We start from the raw sequence: 21,719 nt of genomic DNA, 5'->3' as shown, positions 1-21,719 counted from the left end.
AAAAGAGCTGGACAATCAAGAGCAGAGCAGAAGAAAAAAAGAAAAAGCCAAGTGGCAAGCAGTTCAGCACCCCCCGGGAGCTGGTGCCCCTGGAACGCCCTCCTGGATATTAAAGTGACAAAAGCACTTCTTTGAGTTTTCTTTGCCCAAGAAATTGCAGACTAAGATCAGAGGCCTCCCTGGAACCTCTGAGCAGAGGAAGGGCTGTGAAGGGACTTTCCAAAGGGCCTGATGTTTTGGGGGTTTAATGTTCCGAGTGGCTGGGCGTCTCATGTTCTCCCTTGAAAGCATTTGTGTCAACAAACAATTCTGGCCCCAAGGTTTGATCAGCCGCAGCCGTGAAACCACAAAGCGCTGGAATGGAGACATCAAAGGGCCTCTCTGCTCCCCAGAGAAGAAACTGAACTCCACATCAAAGCCGGCCAGAGGGTCTGAGCAGGTGAATGCATCTAAAGGAGACCTCACCCCTGAGCAGTAGCCTAGCTGATGAGGCAGCTATCAGGGGCTCCCCCTTTATCCGGCTTTAATGAATGGCTTTCACCTGTTGGTTTCCTCAGGGATTTCGCTAACTTGCAAGTGCGTATGTTTAACCGCAGACTGATTGGGGCATTTATTACCTTGAGCCCCACTGAGCTGCAGTGCCCCTGGGAGCAGGTGGATCTAGGATGGAATAACAGCAAAGACCTTTCTAGTGCATGGACAGCCTGGTCCCTCCCGCTGTTCCCTGGACTTTCTCCAAGAGGTGGACAGTTTCCAGCCACTGCTTTTGGGGTTCAGAAGCTGCAGGGAGGGATTTTTAGTTTGCAGGTGAGAGGGGGTTGTACAAACTGTAGGTTGGTGCTGGCTTTGACTGCAGTAGCGGGGGAGCTGAGGTGACTCAGCTGTGCTGCCTGGGAAGCCCAAACCTGGGGTAGCAGGTCAGGCTGGAGGTGCAGTGGCAGTGCCAGGGAGAGGAGAGACAGCACCATGCCTGCCTCTGGCCAGTGCTATCAGCCCTTTTTGGATGATAAAATTCCCCACCAGAAAATAAATGGCCGACTCCTACTGTATGAGGGCTTCCAGCCTCCTGTGCAGAAGGGAGACATCTGATCTGTCCTGCCATTGTCGGCGTACCTCCTCTTCTGCTTTGCTTCTTCAGTGCAGAGAGTTCGAGTTTTGGAGCACTGCCATTTTCCTCAGGGGAGGCCCCATTTCCACATTGAGGGGCCATAAAGACATTAATTGGAGGTGGCTGGCAGCTGCTGGTCCCCTTCTGTCCCGCATGCTGCCAAAGGAGCAAGAGGCTGCAGCCAAGTGGACTCCCATCCAATCCGCAGAGAGCAGGGCACAGCAGAGCTTTGCAGCAGCAGTTTCCCAGCCAGCTGGGACTTGGGGAGGTTTGTTTCACGTGGAAGGGGCAGTGGCCGGACTCGCGGCATTGATCCATACACATGGGCTGATGAAACTACCACGTGATAAGGCCCAGCCACTAACAAGGACAGGACCAAGACCACGATGAGGAGGCTCAGTGGATTAATGCACTGGTGTTTCAGGTTGCTTCTAATCTTGCCTGGAGGGCAGAAGCAGGAGATGGAGGCTCTCTCCCGCCCCTAGGACAGGTGGTCGTGGTGCCCCTTCCCAAGCCTGACTGGTGAGGGAAGAGCTGTAATGAAAGTGGATGAGAAAGCATCTCTGGACACTCTCTTCTCCCCCCCATGCTTGGACCCTCAGCCCCAGGCCTGCAGCACCAGAATCACCACGCTGCTGAGGCCCTGACATCCTGTTCCTTTCTTCCTCTGGCTGGACATGTACAAGCATTTCCTTCTGATCCCAGGTGAAGGCCAGGAGGGGGAAAGCGAGCGGAGGAAAACGATGACCATTTTTTGTAGCTAAAATAAAATACACTTCCTTTCCTGTTACTGTAGGCAGGGCCTCAAAGACAATGCAGCTGCCCGGGGAGGGTTGTTTAGAGCAGCAAACAAACCAGCAGTAAACAGAAACATTTATAGTGCTGCTGACCCTTGGAAAGTCATAAATAGGCAGGGAGTATCCGGGGCCAGCCAGGGAAGGGTGTGAAGGCTGGGGAAGCCCAGGGGAAAGGGAATTAGCTTGCTACATTCCACTTTTACAAAGAAAGTGGAAAAAACAACTCACCCCAAGAGTCTCATGTGCTGGAATTGCAAGCTAACCCTCCTCAGCTGCCTGGGTACAGCACTGCAGAGAGCAGCTCTGATAATGCAAGGAAGATTTATCTGCTTATAATTTATTCAGTGAAATGTGTCCAACTTCAGCAGATAAATTATTGACAATGATTAGCTCTGCACAGAGGCTAGTTCTGAACAGCCAGCCTGAGAGCCCCCGGGGAACGCTGCAGACTAGAAGCAGGGTCTCATACTCCAAGAACCCCACACGTCACAACGTGCACGGTTTGGGCTGTGCAGGGCGCCCCAACGGTAACTCCCATCAAGCCTCAGAGCCTGGTTAACTACAGCCAGGAAGGTAAGTCAGGATACCACGGTGCTTCCCTACGGTTTTGGGACATGCCCTTAGATCTGGAGCGTCCACCTGCACAGCTCCCCAGGGAAGAGTCACATTTGGGGCCAGGCAGGCCCCTGCAATATTGCTTCCAGCTTCCTCCCTGACTGTTCAGTGCTGCACTCTCTCCAACACCCAGGGACACTGGCCATTCTTCTGCCTCCCTCCCGTCCACACACCAGCATTCAAGGTCTTGTTTATTCATCATAAAAGGCAACAGTTGCAGAAGCAGTTTGGTCATGGCCCCTGGTAGTTCCCCAGGCCTCTTCCATTCACCAGCAGCTTTCTTTTCAATGGGGAAGGAGGTGGAGGGGGTGGAACGCACAGGCCCCAACAGGCGAGGAAGTTCCCTGGCGTGGCGAAGCTCAGCTCTCCCACCATTGTTCCTTTGTGTGTGCTGCGTTTCTTGTGCTTCCAGAAGAATTGTCACGAAGCTGGGAAGCTGTAAAGTTTGCTCTCCCTTGGGTCTCCCCCACCCTCTCAAGCAAGGTCCATTGTCATGGGCGGTGATGGGGATGGGTGGCATAGGAAGGCCAGGCACACACATGGGGGAAAACAAGAAACAAGGCAGCAAAGAGGCTCAAACACAATGAGGAGAAAGAAGGACTTTCAGAATCCACCCCCCCCCCCAACACGGTGGCACCTGCTTATGGCACCTGCTCCCCACAAGACAGTGCTCTGGCTGTTGACCAACCCCTGTGGCTGCGTTTCAGGGCTGATGCATGCATACAGGTTACGAAGCAGCACCTCGGCATCCTTGGAGATTGAAGTGTTCTAGAGAAGAGTCAATCATTAACAAGCCCACTTCAGTTCTGAAAACATCCCGTCAGACCTAAGGCCTTGGGATTCATGCAAGCCAGAACTCAGGCTCACCCAGATTGTCATGGCTAGAAAACAGCCCTCCTGCAGCCAAGTGCTGAATAATCTGATCATCACTTGCCGGAACTGGCTTACTGGAGGCCCTGTAAAGAGCCTCTACTAGGCTGATGTGCTCTTTGGGCAGCCTCTGGCCCAGACGCAGTCGCATTCTAGAGTCTAATTACTGAGTAGGAGCCAAAGCTCAGCTCTCCTAACAAACCCATCTCCACTCACCCACGTGTGGGTTTCAAGCCTTCAGATCTCTTCATACCACCCCAGAAAAGAATTTACCCCACCCGTGCAGCAATCCTTCCTGCAGCCTCCCAAAACAGGGGCTAGGATCAGAGAGGCTTGCCAGCTCTGCCTCTCAGAATGGGTTAAAAATTGCCACCATAAACCAACATTGTAGGAATCAAGAGAGGGATGCGTCTCTCCCTGTAGCATTGTGGCGATTAATAGCCTTACCTGATAACTCTAGAAAATCAGCCTTGAAAGATGAACATGAGATCCATTCACTTAAAGGTGGCAATGTGGGGTGGAGGGGGGAGGAGTGAAGAAGAGGTCTCAGTTTGCAATGTAATTGCTAGCTGGCTTGTGTTTTTACACAGGATGAAGGAGCCTGCAGTATCAGAAGAGGCCCAGTGACCCAGTCTCCTTGTCCTGCCCCAATCCAAGGAGAAACGAGAGAACCAGAGAGACTAGATAGCGAGAAGGCTGCACTAGCACGGACCTGCTGCTCCTTCTTCACCCTTTGCTCCACCTGCCCTAGGAACGTGACCTGCTGCTGAGAGCAGCTGGCAGCAAGGGGGTCCCCTCTGGGCCACCCCCTGCGCTGAACTGTTAGTGTAGATGAGCCCAGACCATTTTCAGCGGCGTTACATGCCAATGTCGTACAGAGCCTCAGGCATGCTGGCTGCACTGGGTTCAAGAGGGTTTGGCTCCTGACCACACGAGCGCCCATGCTGTTTTCAGCACTAGTTGAGGGGACCAGGATTCCCACTATTGACAAGTTATTGCCTGCGATGGGCCAGTTCCCTAGCAGAAATAGGGCTTTTGCTAGTGAACTCTCATTGCCTTATTAGCAGCGATTCTCTCAATCGCACAGGAGGATGCAGGGATGCTGGCCCCGATTCTCAGTTATGAACTTGTAGCAGGATCAAGGTAGGGGTGGGGGCGGGGCAGGGCAAGGCCAAAGTAGCTTTAAGCCACTTTGCATGTCCCGTAGTCTGGGGCTACTCACAGGCTGGCCTGGGCAGCCCAGAAGAGCTGTAGTGCAGTGTGCCCTGACTATGCCTGGTCCCCGACCAGGGCCTACACCCTTCCTCCCCCTTGCCCCATTTTCTACACCAGGGAAGTGCTGCTTTAGAGCTCTTCCATCAGCTCAGCTCCTTCACCAGCCAGAGAGGCCCCTGGCACCAGCAGAGGTAATTTCTACCCCCTTTAAGGAGTCCAAGCAGCAAAAAGGGGCCTTAGTGTAACAGAATGGGGCCTGCTACTACCACGTCACAAAACCGAGTGCATGCCAACAGTCCAAGACACAAGGAACGGCCCAGAGGGAGAAGGAACCCACAATTCTCCTGCCAGTGCCCACTGAGCCAGGGTTTACCACATGGCTCTTTCGCTCACCCACAATGGGGTTCGCTCCCTATGGTTTAGGTACTGCTGGCATCTACAACTAGTGAGGGAATAATCATTCCTCATTTAAAAAACAAAACAATCTGGGCTAGAGCGCGGTGTTGGGAAAGCCCTGCAGGGTAGGGGAGCAGTGACCCTGCTGCTGTGTAGTTCAGATGCATCTGCACCCTGCCGCTCACCCCTGGGGCACACTCAAAGCAAGATTATTGCTTCTTGCAAAAGGGGCATGTGTTAGTCAGCTAACCGCATATTAGTTTATCATTCAATGTACGGAAGCAGCTTGTGCATGGAGCTCAAATCCACATTGCCTGAGAACAGGCAAAAAACTCCTTTTGAATTCAGAAGAACACCAAGCTCCCTTCGACCAGGCAGTTCTCTCGCAGAATGAATTCTGCCAACTCTTTGCACCTCCACAGGTAAATCTTCAGCTCTATGGCTGTTTTCCATCCCTCACCCCACCCATGAGCATCTTCAGTTCAGTAGTCAGACTGATCTCTCAATACCGTAGCTCCAGTTAAGTCTGTGGAGTCATGCCAGGGATGCATGCGGCTGAAGGAGTCACGTGTTGACTAGCTTTCAATATTCCAGCTACTGTGATAATTTTTAAACAAATGAAACTCCAGGCCTAGAGCACCCCGGGGGAGAAAAGTGCTGCTCTTTGCAACTGTATAACCCAACAATTGCTCAAACCTAAGAGATTCAGAACTGCACCCTGGCATTTCCAGTGCCTTTCTCTTAATTTGCTGGAAGAGGGAGATCTCCCGCTAGGTTGCTTCCTTGTGGTTGTCTGCTTCTTATAGAGTCAATGCAAACCTCATGGAAACGCGTGAAGGGGGTGAGTTATGGCCACTGCTGTCTGGCCTGTGTGTGTTTGTTCAGTATACACTTTAAAACAGCTAGTTTGTAGTTCCACAGTCTGTATGTGGAGTTGCCCAGTTTGTGCATGTAATTACATGCCTTAAAGCACTATGAAGAGCTAGTTCTCACCGTCACCTTTATGGTTTGGCATTAATGTTTGATCGAGGTGAAAGGGAACACTGGGCACTGCTCGGGGCAGGTATTCTGAGCAAAGAAACCCCAGCGACTCACATTTGGAAGCTTCTTCACAACCACAAGGTCTACATTTTTTTTTTAAATGAAAGCTAAAATTCTGCAGAATCTGAATCTACCCACGAGGCTGAATAAATACCTAGAAGGAAATGGCCAGGAGTAGGACACTGCAACCTCGTCTAGAAAGCGCTTGTGATGACTTTTACACAAAACTAAGCTTCAGCCCTAGAAAAGCCAGAGTGAAGGCTCCAGCAGTGTCTAGATGGGCAATATACCTTTACTGATGTGAGTAGCCGCACGGAAGTCAATGGAACAGATCACATGACTAGAGGCTAACTGCAGAAGGAAGGGTCTGATCTTGCAGACCTTGTATCAGGTTTGTATACAGGATCAGGTCGAGGAGGCAGTTGCCATCATATTCAGAAGTGAATCTGGTGCAAGAACCTGTGTGGTGACTAGATTAAGACATTTTAATGACTCCATTTTTCAACAAATGAAACTCCACTTAGCACTTAGAGGAAGGGCCGGGGAGTCAGACTTGCTGGATTCTACACTGCATTCTGCCACAGGCTCAGGGGGAGATCTTGGGTAAGTCACTTCCCTCCCTCAGTATCCCCATCTGTTTAAAAAGCAAAGGAAAGGAGGATACTTCACCTCACACAGACATTGTGAAGCTCAGTGTGCAGAGGTCTGTAAATGAGAGATGCAGGAGAAGGGCTAATTGCATATTTTCTAGAGTTCTAGGTGGTTTTCAGTGGCATGAGTATCATGCCTATGTGGACAGTATGGACACACACATGAAAGACTTAGTGGACGGCCACAAAATCTAATAAATATGCATGCCGTGGTGGTGGAGTTGTGTCGGTCCCAGGCTATTAGAGAGAGAAGGTGGGGGACGTGATATCTTTTATTGGACCAACTTCTGGTGGTGAGAGAGAAGCGTTCGAGCTTAGGCTAGGTCTACACTACAGACCTTACAGAGGCACAGCTGCGCTGCTGTAAGATCTCTCATGTAGCTACACGGTGCCGCTAGGAAAGAGCTCGCCTCCCCTCAGAATTCTACCACCGCCAACGAGCAGCAGTAGCTATGTTGGCAGGAGACCATCTCCCACCGACATAGCACTGTCTGCACCGGAGCTTTTGTTGGTGAAACTTATGTCAGTGGGTTCGGGGACTGGTTCTCCTCCCCTGGCCTAACAGAAGTTTTACGGACAAAATTGCTAGTGTAGACGCAGCTTTACACAGAGCTCCTCTTCAGGTCTGGGAAATGTACTCAGAATGTCCCAGCTAAATACAAGGCGGAACAGATTGTTCACTTTAAGTAGTTAACACACATTTCAAGGGACCATTCAAGGCGAAGTGGCTTGTTGACATCCCTCCAGTCACAAGGGGGAAAAGGAAGTGTGTGGGAGGGGAGGGGATGGGGAAGGCAAGGCAGCTGGGGTGGGCTGTTAGCAGGTTACAGATCCTTGTAATTAGCCAGAAATCCAGTGTCTCTATTCAGTCCCTGACTTTTATAATTTCTAGCAAAAGTAATGAGTTTAAGCTCATCTGTTGAAAGTGTTGTGCAGGTTTCCTTTGAGGATGAGGAGTGATTGATCACTCTGTATCCGATCTCGCTGTGGAAAGCGTTCACCCACAGGTGACGTGGTGTTCTTGTCTTTTATTTTCCTGCGTGAGTTCATTGGAGAGCATAGGGACTGGCTGATTACACCCAGCCTGGAGGGGTGTTAACAGGCTACTTCACCTTTAATAGTCCCCTGAAATATGCGTTCCACCTTGTACTTAGAGTGTCACAGCTAAATACATTTCCCAGACTTAAAAAAAGAGCTGTTTAAGCTTGTCTCACTCACCAATAGAAGTTGGTCCAATAAAAAAAACAAACATTACCTCACTCTCTCTAATAGAAATATAACAATACAGCTACCTTCACACTGATTCATTCAACCAGAAAAGCCCCATTAGGTTACCTAATCCACCCCCTACCACTGGCGGGTTGTTCTCTTCGGTACATTCTTTAGTGTGTAATAGACAATTACAGAATAGCGGAACAAACCCAAAATATGGAGGTATCCAGCTAATTAACAGATCATTTAAACTTACACAAAATATATCTCTAGTTATTGAATCATATATAAAAAAATAAATTAAATTCACACAGCTAGATACACTAGGGGGCAGAGGTGGTGGTGGTGGTGGTGGCAGCAGCTAAGGATCTGCTGGTTGCCTTAATGCTATACTTTGTATTAAGGACCTTGAAGTCAGATGACGGGGAGGCCCCGAAGAGAGGAGATTAGCATTAGCACTTTCTTAAAAGACTCTGACGGGTTTTTGTGGTTTGTTACAGCTAACCAAGGAGGAAAAGCACACTGAACTCTCCTGAATGGGACAAGCTGCAGCTGTTGATACTCTGGTCAGAAGGGGGTTTTGGCTTTGGATTTTCTTTGGCTGAGTAAAACAAAGCCAAGACACCAGGGCGGCCATGTATATTCACAAACAGTGATGCTGTTCCTGGCTGACCCCTGGTGCCTCAGAGCTCTGCAAGGGAGAGCAGGTCTGCTCACCTGCCGTGAGAGACCCTTGCGGCTCAAAGCCCCAGCGTGAGGAGTGGCTCTATCAGTGCTGAACCGCCCAGCTTTGATCAGTTCCTATAGCAGCCTTTGGCCCCCCACCACCGACCTCATCTGCTCCACAGCGATGTCACTGCAAAGAACCTGCATAAAGCTCCATTGTTCCCCAGCCCACTGACAAACGTGGTTCCAATCTATGGTGTAAACATGGCCCATAGCTCGATAGGTACTGGAGACAGATTTTGCCCAGGTACGGATTCCAGGTTTGAGTCAGAGGCCAAATTAGAATCTCACATATAGTGAGAATCAGGAGTAGCCCCATGGAAGTCAATGGAGTCACACCTGTGTAAATTGGGTGCAATGGAGATCTGAATCTGTGTGTATAGTTACAGCACTTGCTCAGGAACTCTTCAAGACATCTTAAACAATGAATGAAGAGAGGCTGAAATGCCCTTTTAAAGCAATAGCCAGCCAGGGTCCAGACCTGCTGAGTAATGTATAAAAACAAACTTCAGACCAAAAGGAGAGGAAGTATGTTAGGATTACTCAGAACCCAGCATAAACTCTTTTTCAAGCAAAATTCTGGCCTCCGTCTCTTCAAAACAAACCCCGTGGAGTGTAGAAAGCAGCAGGTTTGCCTGGCCTCCGTGAACAGCCCTCCCATGAGATAAGAGACAAGGAGATAAGGCTGGTGGGACATCACAGGCTGGAGTGGAGAGCTGCTCGGGGGCACAGTTCTGGGGGCAAGAGGGAGCCAAGGCAGAGAGCCAGACCCCCTGTTGGGAGGGAAATGCCTTCCCTTCCCTCCCCCCCCCCAAAGTCCTTTTCAAGCCCCACAATTCAAGATCCCCACTGCCCCATGGGATGTGCATTTCCTGCTCTGGGGTTCTCTTTCCCAGATTGGTGTTGATTTTGGGAAACGAAAGGATGCAAATAGCTCATGAATAAAACCCGCAGACTAGGAGGCTTCAAAGAGCCTCCGGGAAGCTGCAGCCAAACAGACAAGGAGAGAAGTTTCCATCACCTCCCCTGGGAGGCAGAGGACACACACGCACACACACACACCCACCACACACACACACACACACACACACACACCCCCCCCCAGTGGCAAGAGAACACAGCTATTTATGCCTTCAAAGCACTTTGTGACTAACTCTGTTGTGAGTTGTCACAACCCCCTAGGAAGGAAGGGTGGGTCAGTATCGTTAGCTCCATCTTCAAAATGGGGGAACTGAGGCAGACAGGTGTGGGTAGGATACTTATGCAAAGGGTGGGGGTGGGGAGTGCCATCTAACCAATGATGTCCTGGCAGAGGTGACCTTAACAGAAATACTCTGGGCTCATCAGAAGGTTTCACTCTACCCACTGGGCAACTGCGTCACAGAAGCCACTGATACGCTGATGAGGATAAAAACCCATCTCTACATGTACTACGAGAGCCTGGATGCAACATCAGGAAATTCTCCCAGGTCAAAGCTTCTCGTTCCTACTGCCCAAGCCAGAGCCATTAATTCACTGTGCTGGGAGAGGATCCAAAATACTGGGCTTGTCTTTGTTTACCCACCTGTCTCGCAGAAGCCCTTTGACTCCACTGCATCCTCCCCACCAATCTGAAGCTCCAGGACCGCTAAGATCACAGCTAATTGTATTCACTGCGGTGGAACTTCTCCACACTCAGCTCTCCAGGGCGGAGCTACTCCTGCCATCATTGCAGCAGGCCCTCTGCAGAGAGGAGGGCACAGCCTCGATGGCTAGCAAGCTGCAAAGGCGGATCTCTATGAAGTAGAGCTCTAGCGGGCCGGTAGGGTCGGAGGATCCTTTGGAAGGGCTGGAGGACCCTCCACTCCTATTACAGTCAATGGGAGCTGAAAGCACTCACAGTCCTGCAGGAGTAGGCTTCTCTAGATATCACACAATTCCCCAGATTATTTAAGGTTAAATAATCCAGCTTCAGGAGAGAAAACAGTCCAGAAAAGGGGAAAATAAGACGCCAAGAAGAAATAGGTTTCCAGCAGGATTTTTAAATGAGGCACAATCAGTGAGGGGATATGAGGAGGCTGGTCCAGATTTGAATGAGCTGCAGAGAAGGCGGCTCTTACGCCAGCCCTGGCCAGAACAGCTGAACAGACAAGATGAAGCTGTGGCTAAAGGAGCAGACAGGGGATCCAGCCCATCAGGTCAGCAAACCCCCAGAAAGTTCAAAATAAAGAAATGAAATCACCCTGGGCAGTCTCGACCTGCATCCTGAGAATGAGTGGGGAGCCACGGGGGATGTGCGTACAACACACACAGCAGAGTTGGTGCTGACAACGGTCCTGAGCACCACAGGAGAGCGGCATGGGTCTGCTAGTGGCTCAGTCACCTTCTAGGCCAAAGTGAGAACTATTTTTCTGAACTCCTTTTGCCAACCTCCGATTTCCCCCCCCCCCCCGAGACAAGGAGTTCACAGAAGACAGTGTCTCAGTTTAAGATAATAATAAAAAACACCATGAAGAATTTGGGAGCACAGAGTTGCATGAAAAAAAGGCTCCCCCAATCCCCATTTTCTGTGCCTGGGAAGGACTGGAACATGCACTAGGAGCCCCAGGGCTGCCCTTCGTTTCACAAGATGGAACGGATTGCAGTCACAGCCAGCACGCTGCCCTGCACCTTGATCCAAGCTGCTTTTGAAGAGCAGGATCGAGGCAGGATGCCGTGGTGAATGTGGGCAGGTCGCATTTGCCACTAATCAATGCGCAGCACTGGTGTGCTGCAGGGAAATCTGACATATTAGGGGGCCACAAGTAAAAGCAAAGCGGTGTAGCCAGGACAGCAGCGAGACAGAGGGAGACTCTCCCATGGACGACTGTGTACACTGAAGGGATACCATGGCCTGTGATTTAGGTTCCTTCCAGCCCAGCTGAGAGCAGGATAAGGGTATTTTGTCAGCTGAGGCCAGCCCTTCCGTTTCCGCCCATTGCCAAATGACATCAGGAAAATCAGGTGCAGCAGCAAGGCCATGGATTGTGACAGAGCATTTCCGATCATCTTAACCCTTCCCGCACTGGAGAGGACAAGAGGAGAAGCCAACTCATGACGTTAATCAGGAAAAAATGCTAAGACTTCTTACCGCCTTGGACACATGGAGATTTCTGATTGGCTGTCAGTGATGTCTGGCCAGCGGTGTACAGAGGGTCTCTGGCACCCAGGGGCCAAGCCTACATTTGCACCCCCCCCCCCCCCTTCCCAGGCCTCATGCCCCCCTCCCTCCCCATGCAGGGTAGGAAGGGCCCCAGCACCACCCCTCAGCTACCCTGGGGAAAGGGTGGCTGTACCGGGGGGGTGGGGCATGCTACTTGGGAGGGGGGCAAATGCAGGCTTGGCTCTGCCGCCCAGCACTAGCTTGGATAAGGTGGCCTCACCTCCCCCCCAGCCTGGGGTGAGGGGGTGCTGGGCCGGTCCTTCACCATGCATGGGGGGCACAGGAGTTCTGTGCCCCTCAGAGCCTCCTGTGAGTCATGAAGGGCTGGCCGGGGGCACCCCCACAGGCTGGTGCCCAAGGGCCTGGCCTCCCTTACCCCCCCTCCCCATTTGGTACACCACTGTGTCTGGCAGGTTTATATAAGTGCCCAGATCCATTTTCTAGGTCTGCATTTAATTTCAGGATACAGTGGCTCGCTCAGGGGAGAGGAATTGGGGTCCATGGTGAAATTAGGGTGATCAGATAAAAGATTTTATAGGATTTTATGAAACAATATTTGGGACTTTGTATTATATAGGCACATATTATCCCCCCACTCCCCAGCCCTGTCCTGATTTTTCACCCTGGCTATCTGGTCACCCTAAGTGAGATCCTATTGTAGCTTCTATTCCTGACTTGCTCAAGTCCTAGGCAGATCTCTAGCACACTCTGTGCCTCAGTTTTCCCATCTGTAAAGTGAATACTAGGCCTGTACAAAGTACCAGCAATGAAGTTCTGTCCCCTTGAAGTGAGATGTTACGTTTTGGTTTATTTTATTTAGTTTTACCAAAAACTTGCAAAGTTCCATAATTTTAAAAAAGTTTAAAAATCCAGAACCACCCTGGATCCACCCCACCCCCCCCAATAGTCGAACTTTCCTTTCTAGCAAATTACCAGGATGGCTCCCTGCTGCATTGACTCCCAATTAGCAGAAGACATTTGGCATTACCCAGCAGTTGAGTTCACAGCGATTCTGCTTTCAGGACCATGTGTGTGTGAAAACAATGGTGTTGGAGGAAGAAAACCATGGCATTTTTAACATTTCTAATTGCAAAAATACATTGCAGCAAAGATCAATTTTCACATCAAATTAGATGAAACATCAATAGTCTCACTTGTTTCCAGCAGAAGCCTGCCTCCCCCCCCACTCAAGAAAAATGTCACACAACCCACAATTCTGACACAAAACTAAACTGCAAATACAGGGGGGGTGGGAGGGGTGGGCTGGTGAACCTTCTGAAATCATCCTCATTGATGTTCACGCAGTCCTGGGCAATCCTTTCTAGTGCATAGAGGGAAGGATGACGTTGAAATCAAAGTGCTTTGAGCTCCTTGGCTGGAAGGCACTATGGAGGGGCAAAAGGATTTCAGTACTACAGGCAGAGGAAAGCCAATCCAGGCTCTTTACCCTCAGGTGCTGTGGAGGACCTCTATTCATCACCACTCTGTCTGCGTGAGGGGGAAGCGGAGCGGTTGATTCATGCAGTGTGCCAACATGGAGGGGTTTGCTGAAGGCCAGCAGGAGAGGGTAGCAACTTGGCTTCCATCACCTACTGTATCTGAACAACAGAGAGTCAGAGGGCCTGGACGCTAACAGAAAGCTCACTCCGGAAAGTAGCATTTCCAGGTGACAGTGAGCTCTGGAAACTGGGCACGGTTTCCACACCGCACAGCCCTCAGAGTGACAAGATGCCTGCCCTGCAGGAGCCTGATGAGTGTGGAAAAATGCAGATATCCATCGCCAAGTGCACAGGTCTGCTCATGGCCTTTCCCTTCCCAAGAAGTCAACCTCTGTTGATGCGAGGACAACGTGCAGGATGAGTTAAGGGCACAAATCACCCAGATATCCCGACCGAGGTGCTGGGGGAGGGAGCCCAGCCACTGGAGTCACAGCTGAGCGGTTCCTTTTTTCACAGGATTGAAGCTTTCTGAAGCTTGCTTGAACATCGTGCTCTAGTGAAATGCACCCCAATGTCTTTGTCCAAACTCGAGATGGGCATGAGCCAGAACCCCAGATCAAAACACCCCCAAACGTGGGGCTCTCTAGTTACAACCTCCTCTCTGAGCCAGCAGCTGCAAAGTAGGGAGCAGACTTTGGCTCAGGCATCTGGAGCCAGAGGGGCTTGAACTCAGCACTGAGGCAGAAGCTGAGCAGCATGGCAAGGCTGATTGCTGCTAGCCAGGTATGTGCTGCCTCATCTGGGAGGATAACCAAGGATTCAAGAGTGTGAGGAAGCCAAGTACCCACTTGGTAGGGGACTGGAAGGTGGAGTCCCTCCATAAAGGTGCAGGATGAGCAGGAAGCAGGGCTGGCCTTACGGGTCGGCAACATGGGCGAGCAACATAGGTGACCGCCCAGGGGGCGCCATGGTCAAGAGCAGTATTTCTCAAACAGTATTTCCCAACCCAGAAGGGGGTTGCAAGGTTATTTGGGGAGGTGGGAGGAAGAGTTGCAAGAGCAGCAGCTGCTGGCCTGCTCAGGCGCCCAGCTCTGACAGCAGTGCCGCCGCCAGCAGCGGCACAGAAGTCAGCATGGCCTGATAAGGTAAAGAAAGGGTGGAATGAGATGGTAAAGAAAGGGTCCCAAAAATACAAGTTCGTCCCGAGTGCCACTTTCCCTAAGGCCAGCACTGGAAGCCGTGTTTACGGAATGGGCTGCTGAAGATATCAGGGATCCTAATGTGTGGGTGAATGGGGGCTCCGTGTTCCCTCCAGTTCCATTCACAGTGCCTGCCCTGTTCCCTTTTTATTAGCCTGGAATTGCTGCACGCCAGGCGGATGTTCTACTGGCAGAAAGCAAAGAGGGAAAGCAGCATATGCGGCAATGGAAACCCACCCCAAAGGAAGGGCTTCTGTTCATCTTCTCTGCTTGCAGAGAGCTATAAAAAGCTGTTGGCCTTTTATCCCTGTTAGAATTGCAGCCTCTTAGTTTCCAGAGGAAAGAATGGCTGCAATGTGGGGGAGAACTCTCCACTTGCCTCAGATACCAACAGCTGGGCTGACGCTATATTTCTCACCCCCTCCACACACCCTTCTACTGGGCTGCATTTTAGTAGAGGCTGAAATTCCTGCAGCAGAATTTTAGGCAGCAGATCAAGTATGACCCAGGGTCCCTCCCACCAAGCCCAGTGCCTCCTTGTTCCTGTGGTGAGTTAACTTTATCCTTGGTGCATCTCCCTTGGCATCAGTGGATTTACAGAAGGGATGGATTTGGCCTGAGAATTGGAATTTTAGAGAAGCCAAAGAGTCAGGAAAGAGCAAGAATCAATGAGTCCATGAGGGCTGCATCTGTAGCTATGCAACACAGTGCTTCTCAACGACCGCTCCATGGATGAGTGCCAGTCCCTGAGCGCTCCCTGACACAGCTTACACAGGCAGCAAGCCAGGCTCTGGTATCAAAAAGGCTGAGAGAAACACAATGCTCAGATGAATGAGACACAGGCCAGCACAATCAGCTAAACTAAATAGCTGCCTTCCCACACCATTCATGGCTTGTTGCTAATGGGTCAAAACTATCAACTTGTGTCAATAAGAAAAATCAATGTAAACACACGCCCACACAAACACTGGTGATTGTTGTAAAAATGCTCTGCAAGTTCCACTGCTCAGGAGCTTACAGGAGGGAGCAGGAAAGCTGGACCCTTCCCTGGGGATAAAAGTTTTCTGCAAAACCTCACTTGCAAAGCATTCAGATTGCCTGGGAAATTAAACGAGCCCTTAACCGAGGGCTAAGGGCCACAGAAGCACTACGCAGGGCTAAGGGGCAGAGCACGCACTGCTGTGGCTAGAGGGCAGAGCAGAGGCAGTGCAGGGGGACGTGATTTTTCTACCCAATGTGAAGGACCCTGCTCTGCAGTTAGGAAAGGGGAGCCCCAGGACATATCTGAATTCTCTCTCCAGTCACTGATGCTCCTTCCAGAAACTACACACAGCATGGAGGACTCCCGGAGCCTGCAGATGATAAAAGAAAGGGCAGCAGGACGTTTATATTAGCACAGAGCAGCCTGGGTGCCAATGGTGATTTATTGTAAACATTAAATGGAGAGAGTGCAATTGCTGCTGAAGTTACCATAGAAGGCACCTAGGAGAGAGAAGCAGCAAAGCAAAGCTCAGCACAGGCAGACTGCAGCTCTTATCTGGAGAGTCAGAGCTGGTCTACACTGAAGAATTACATTGGCATAGCTACGTCTGTTAGTGCCACAGCCTCTTAGCCTTAGCCCCAGCCCCATGAGCTGGAGTCAGCGGGCACAGGCCAGCTGTGAGGGTCTAATGGCAGGGTAGACATACCCTCGGAGTTTCTTGCTGGGTGCTCATCTCACCAGGGAACCCCAAGGATGCTCTCATTTCACCAATATGCAGGACATATTCAGCCAGGTTTTAAGAGGCCCCTGGTTTTGAGTGTCCATTCTGAGATGCTTGAAAATCAGGACCCAGGTGCCTCAAGTTGCACACCCAGGATCAGTGGCCTCTTTTGGAAGCTTTGTGCATCAGCCCTTTAATTCCTGCAGTCCATTAGTTTGTTAGTCTGCTGGTCTCAGGAGTGGAAATGTTAACAGACATGGCCGGGGATCCAGAGAACTCCACCGAAATCCTCTCAACTGAGGATGGGGAAATTCACTTTTTTTTAAAAATTCTGGTTGTGGCTTCACAAGCCCAAATAAAAGTGGCCACATACAAGGGGTTACAAATTACAAGCACAGCATTATGTCAGCTACATAAACCTCAACCCCTTCCTTTCCTGTGAGGTTGGGATTAGCCTCATCGCACAGATGGGGAAACTGAGGCACAGAGAGGCAACACGACTCTTCCCCCAATTCACAGAGCAAGTGAGGGCTCAGCAACTCTATGCCCAGCTGTGCCACTGACTCTCAGTTCCCTGCTATTCATCCTAGACAGACATGGTCCAAGTAGCCAAGCAATGAACCTTGAGCACCATTCCTCAATACTGTGCTGATCACACACCTGACAAGGCTCCCTCACAGCACCCCTGCTAGGCGAGGGCAGATCCCTATGCCAGCTGGCTGTGTGGCAGAAAGGATGACCCATGTTAGTTAATGAAGGAGAAAGCCGTTTCCTTCCCTTTGAGCCTCCTCCTTCATGGGGGATGGACACTGGGCTCTGAACACTGAGCAACTTGCAATGAAAAAAAAAAAAATTCCCACACAAGTTTCCACTGAGGAAACACCACCCATCCTTTTACAGAAGGGGAAGGGAAACACTTGACGCTCAGAAGATTTGTCTGGTGCGAATGCAGGGCTGAGAATCCAGCAGTGTGTTAAGTACCTGGAGGACCTCAGAGCATTCCCGGCTTTCACAGCAGAAGTGACCTCTTTGTGGCTCATTCTCTTAGAGTCTCTCCTTCATCCCAGTGGCCCTCTACCAGTGCTCTACAAAATGCTAGCAATGCTTACATGGGAATCACCCCTCCTTTCCAGTCCAGGGATGCTCCTCCCAGAGCTGAAAGTTGGGATCTTCATCCCAAGTTAATAATGTAAGACCATAAGAATGGCCATACTGGATCAGACCAACAGTCCACCAGGCCCAGTATCCGGTCTTCCAACAGTGGCCAATGTCAGGTGCTTCAGAGGGAATGAACAGAACAGCCAGTCATCAAGTGATCTATCCCCTGTCTCCCATTCCCAGTTTCTGGCAAACAGAGGTGAGGGACATTTCACAGCATGGTTTTGCATCCCTGACTAATGCCATAGACAGAACCTATCCTCCATGAACTTGTCTTTTTGGAACCCTGTTCTAGTCTTGGCCTTCACAACATCCTCTGGCAGAGAGTTCCACAGGTTAACTGTGTGTTGAGTGAAGAAATACTTCTTTATTTGATTTAAACCTGCTACCTATTAATTTCATTTCATGACCTCCTAGTTCTTGTGTTATGAGAAGGCGTAAACAACAAAATTCCTTATTTTCTTTCTCCACACCAATCATATCCGCCTTAGTCATCTCTTTTCCAAGCTGAAAAGTCCCAGTCACGTTGAACTCTCCTCATATGGAAGCTTTTCCATATGAATAATTTTAGTTGCCCTTTTCTGTACCTTTTCCAGTATATCTTTTTTGAGATATGGCAACCAGATCTGCATGCAGCATTCAAGATGTGAGCATACCATGGATTTATAAAGCGGCAGTACGATATGTTCGGTCTTATTATCTATCCCTTTCCTAATGATTCCCAACATGCTGGTAGCTTTTTTGACTGTTGCTGCACTTGAGTGGATGTTTTCAGAGAACTGTCCATAACGACTCCAACATTTCTTTCCTGAGTGGTAACAGCTCATTTAGATCCCATTTTATGTGTATAGCTGGGATTATGTTTTACAAACGTGCGTTACTTTGCATTTATCCACATTGAATTTCATCTGCCATTTGATTGCCCAGTCACCCAGTTTTGTGAGATCCCTTTATAACCCTTTGCAGTCTGCTTTGGACTTAACGGTCTTGAGTAGCTGGGTCAAGCAGGTTTATTTATAACTACAAATCAAAGCTGAGAAGCTAAATAAGACGGGCTCCATAGACTGATGTTGGAATGTGTACATACTTCCTTTATATGCACAGCACTTCCAAACGGGAGCAGTAACACCCCCATCTGCAGCAGGGCTACTGGAATCCCTGCTCTGGTCTGGGTTAGGAAGCACCTTACACAGATGGTCTCATCTGATGACACTTCTCTCCTGGCCTGAATCACTCAGCCCAGGAACACAATCCTATTATATATTATTTTCTCTGCTGTTCTTATTCATCCCTTAAATTCCTAAAACACTTGGTTAAAAAACCCACAAAACAAAAAAGCCACCATAGGTTACTTTCCATCATTTATTTCTCCCAGTTTGGACGGTGAAACATAGACCCTAAGCCACTAGCCTTTGTCTCTGGTCCATGTTGCTTTCAGCTCTGCTGTGACATTTGTGTGCAGACACTAAAGGGAAGGGGTTGTTGTTAAACGTGCTGGCCCTGTAATTTACAAAACGTTGCAGGGAAGCCTCCCTCTTGGGCTTAGGATTTGTTAAAAATACCAGCAGAGCCCGGGCCAAATCTGGAAGTCCAGCTCAGGCAAGACATTCCTGTTGAGCGCAAGGAAGGGTTTGTTTGAGGAAGGTCGGATTTTAAACAAATGTAAAGAGCCTGAAGATTTGGCCCCGTTAATTCGGGGCTACATTGGGCCCAGCAGCGCCCCTTTAAAATCAGAAGGGGGAGTCGGGCGCCTGGTCCCGCGCTGCCGGGCATTAGAGCTCGTTCACTGGGACCATGCGTGAGGCTGCGGGGCGCAACCCGGCGCTGGGTAACAACCCGGCCAGCAGCCCCCGAGCGGAGCGGTCCAGGGCAGCCAGGATCCAGGCGAGCTTTGCCAGCCCAGGCGGCACCGAGCGGATCGCGCCTAGCTGCACAGGTGCCAGCAGCCCGGGGATGCCAGGACAACGCTCCGGCTTCCCAGCCGCTCCCGGGAGCCAGGAGACAAAGACACCGGCCGAGCCGAGCCCCTCCGCCCCCCCGACGAGCGCAGCCTCGCCTCAGCTCTCCGCAGCCCGTGCTGCCAGCCCCGGCCGGCGATCGCTGCTGTCACACGCCGCCCGAGGCGCCCGGGGCCGCGCGCCAGCCTTTCCCCGGCACGCCGCGCCGGAGAGCTTCTCCCAGCCGCCGACACGCGACGGCCCCCCGCGGAGAGCGCAGCGCGCCCCGCTCCTGCCCCGCGGCTGGGAGCCGGGAATCGGCCCCTTGCTCTGGCTGGCTACAGCCTGGACCCGCCGGCTCCGCCCGGGGCTGCTGCCGGAGAGAGACCCGGGCTCCGCCGTGCCCAGCGCGGGGAGCGATCCAAGGGCCGGGCTCCCTCCCCCGGGCAGAGCCCACAGCGGCCACCTGCCCCCCGCGGGCTGGCGGGCGAGCCGCGCTTACCGCTCAGCCGGTCCATGCTCGTAGCGATGCGGGGCGCAGGGACCCGGCCTGCAGCGCCCGGGGTCCGGCCAGAGGATGCGCCCGTCTCGCCTGGCAGGGGGACGCCAACCTTTAAACCGCCTGCCCCGCCCGCCCTGCGCTTCCCCGCCGGGGTGCGGGGTCTTAGCGCCCGCCCAGCCCCGCCGCCGCACCGCCGCTGGGCTCAGCTGGAAGGACACCTCTGCCGCCTCCTGCCCCACCCCCAGCCAACCCCCGCCCCGCCCGGCGCTCCTGCCCCCCATCTCCTCCAGCCCCCCCCCCCACCTCCCCGCCCGGCGCTCCTGCCCCCCATCTCCTCCAGCCCCCCCCCCACCTCCCCGCCCGGCGCTCCTGCCCCCCATCTCCTCCAGCCCCCCCCCCACCTCCCCGCCCGGCGCTCCTGCCCCCTCACACCCAGCACCTCACCCCAGCCACCCAGCTCTCCTGTCCCCGTCCCCCCCATTCCCCCTGAGCCAGCCCCTCTCACCCATCCCAACCCCACAGCCTCTCACCCAGAGATCCCCACAGCCCCTCTGCCACAACACCCTGTGCACACCCCAGCCTTTCTTCTCCTCCCCTCCCCGCCATAGCTGCCCACCTGCCAAGGCTCAGACCTGGGGCAATGAGCAAGCCAAGAGGAACACAAGCAAACCGCAGAGCAGGCAGAGCCGAGCGACGTGGGATACCTCGGCCAAAAACCCCGCTCTTCTCCTAGCCTCTTGTTCCCTGAGTCAGCGCTTCTACTGCACACAATGCACAGGGCCGGCGGTGGGGTGAGGGCACCTCTGTGTGGGGTGGAGGAAAGGGACGTCTAAAATGATAAGGCTGTTCTCCCCCTGCCCTTCCACTAACGCCCCCATACTCCCCTTACCCATCTCCATAATGGCAGGGGCAGGAGCCAGGCTCTCCTAGACCAGCTTTGAGTTTCCTTCCTAGTGGCTCTCCTTCCTCTCCGCTGCTTCTGTAACTCCCCAGCTGCTTTTCCTTTCAGGATTCCGGGGTGTTTCCCTTGTACTCGGGATCTTGCATCACAGGAGGGTGAGAGGTGACACCTCACATGATAGGCAGCAAGCACCTGGACTAGCAGAATGCCCATGGGCGGACACAGCTGTTTGTGTGGGAGTGAAGCCCCAGGGGGTCATTCTGGTCTGGGCTGAGGATTCTTCACCTGCTTATCTTCTGCTGGCTTTGCAGGAGGGATCAGGGCAGGGTATGTTGTTGCTAATCAGCCCTAGTGATTGTGACTGTACAGACACAGCTGACAGTGCTCCCTTAGTGCTTTTGTGAGGTTCAGGGGGCAAGGGGCAGAATTCAGCCCCCAGCCAGTAACACTGCCACTTCTGAGCATTGGGCTCCTACCCGCACAGACAATCGGGCTGGCGTGGTTTGAGTCCACCGCACCCAGGTGTGTGTTCAGAAGAGCTGGATTTGGAATGTTCTCCGCCCACCAGGGACAGTGTCAGTGGAAACTTTCCATCCCCCAGCACTGCCTTTGTGGAAAGTCTTTGTGGAAATATCAGCTCTGCCTCTGGAAGTGCAGTCTCCAGAGTTTGCTGGAACCTCAGCCTCTCTGCAGAGGCTGCATGTGTGGGGGCCGGTTAGCATCTCTCCTGGCAGTCATTTGCATGATGTGCACCTTTGTCCACAGAGAACGCCCAGACTCATTTCATGCTGCGACCTTTTAGATCCTCATGACTATTGGGCACTACCAGCCTGGGGCCCAGAGCTGAATGGGTGACACAGAGGCAAATAGCTCCAGATCTCATTAGCATCCCCAAGAGCCCACTCGACCCCCAGAGGAGTCAGTTGCCTTCCCAGACGCTCTCCCTCCCTATCCCCATCCGGGAAGCCAGATTGCTTTCTCCTCTCAGAGCACATTGGGTTTGCTGCAACTGCAAATAGATCTCTTCCTCCAACTCCAATTCTGGTTAGTGCTGGAGGGCCCACTGAGG

General features: G+C 51.9%; 1 protein-coding gene across 2 annotated transcripts in view; it reads right to left on the bottom strand.

Moving 5' to 3' along the window:
* The window catches only part of AFAP1L1 (actin filament associated protein 1 like 1), a 47,506-nt gene extending 27,593 nt beyond the window's left edge, over positions 1-19,913 (bottom strand). For both annotated transcript variants that reach the window (XM_067566424.1, XM_067566426.1), the window contains exon 1: positions 19,750-19,913. In XM_067566424.1, the coding sequence (XP_067422525.1) occupies positions 19,750-19,765 (16 nt within the window). In that variant the 5' untranslated portion in view covers positions 19,766-19,913. The remainder of the gene's footprint in view (positions 1-19,749) is intronic.
* Between the last annotated feature and the right edge of the window lie 1,806 nt (positions 19,914-21,719).

This window comes from Emydura macquarii, unplaced genomic scaffold, assembly GCF_026122565.2.
Source record: "Emydura macquarii macquarii isolate MOO-44397 ecotype Brisbane River unplaced genomic scaffold, CSIRO-AGI_Emac_v2 contig_2768, whole genome shotgun sequence".
In the NCBI taxonomy this organism is placed as follows: Eukaryota; Metazoa; Chordata; order Testudines; family Chelidae; genus Emydura; species Emydura macquarii.
The sequence above is the reverse complement of the archived record's forward strand: the minus strand, read 5'-3'. Positions and strand labels throughout refer to the sequence as shown.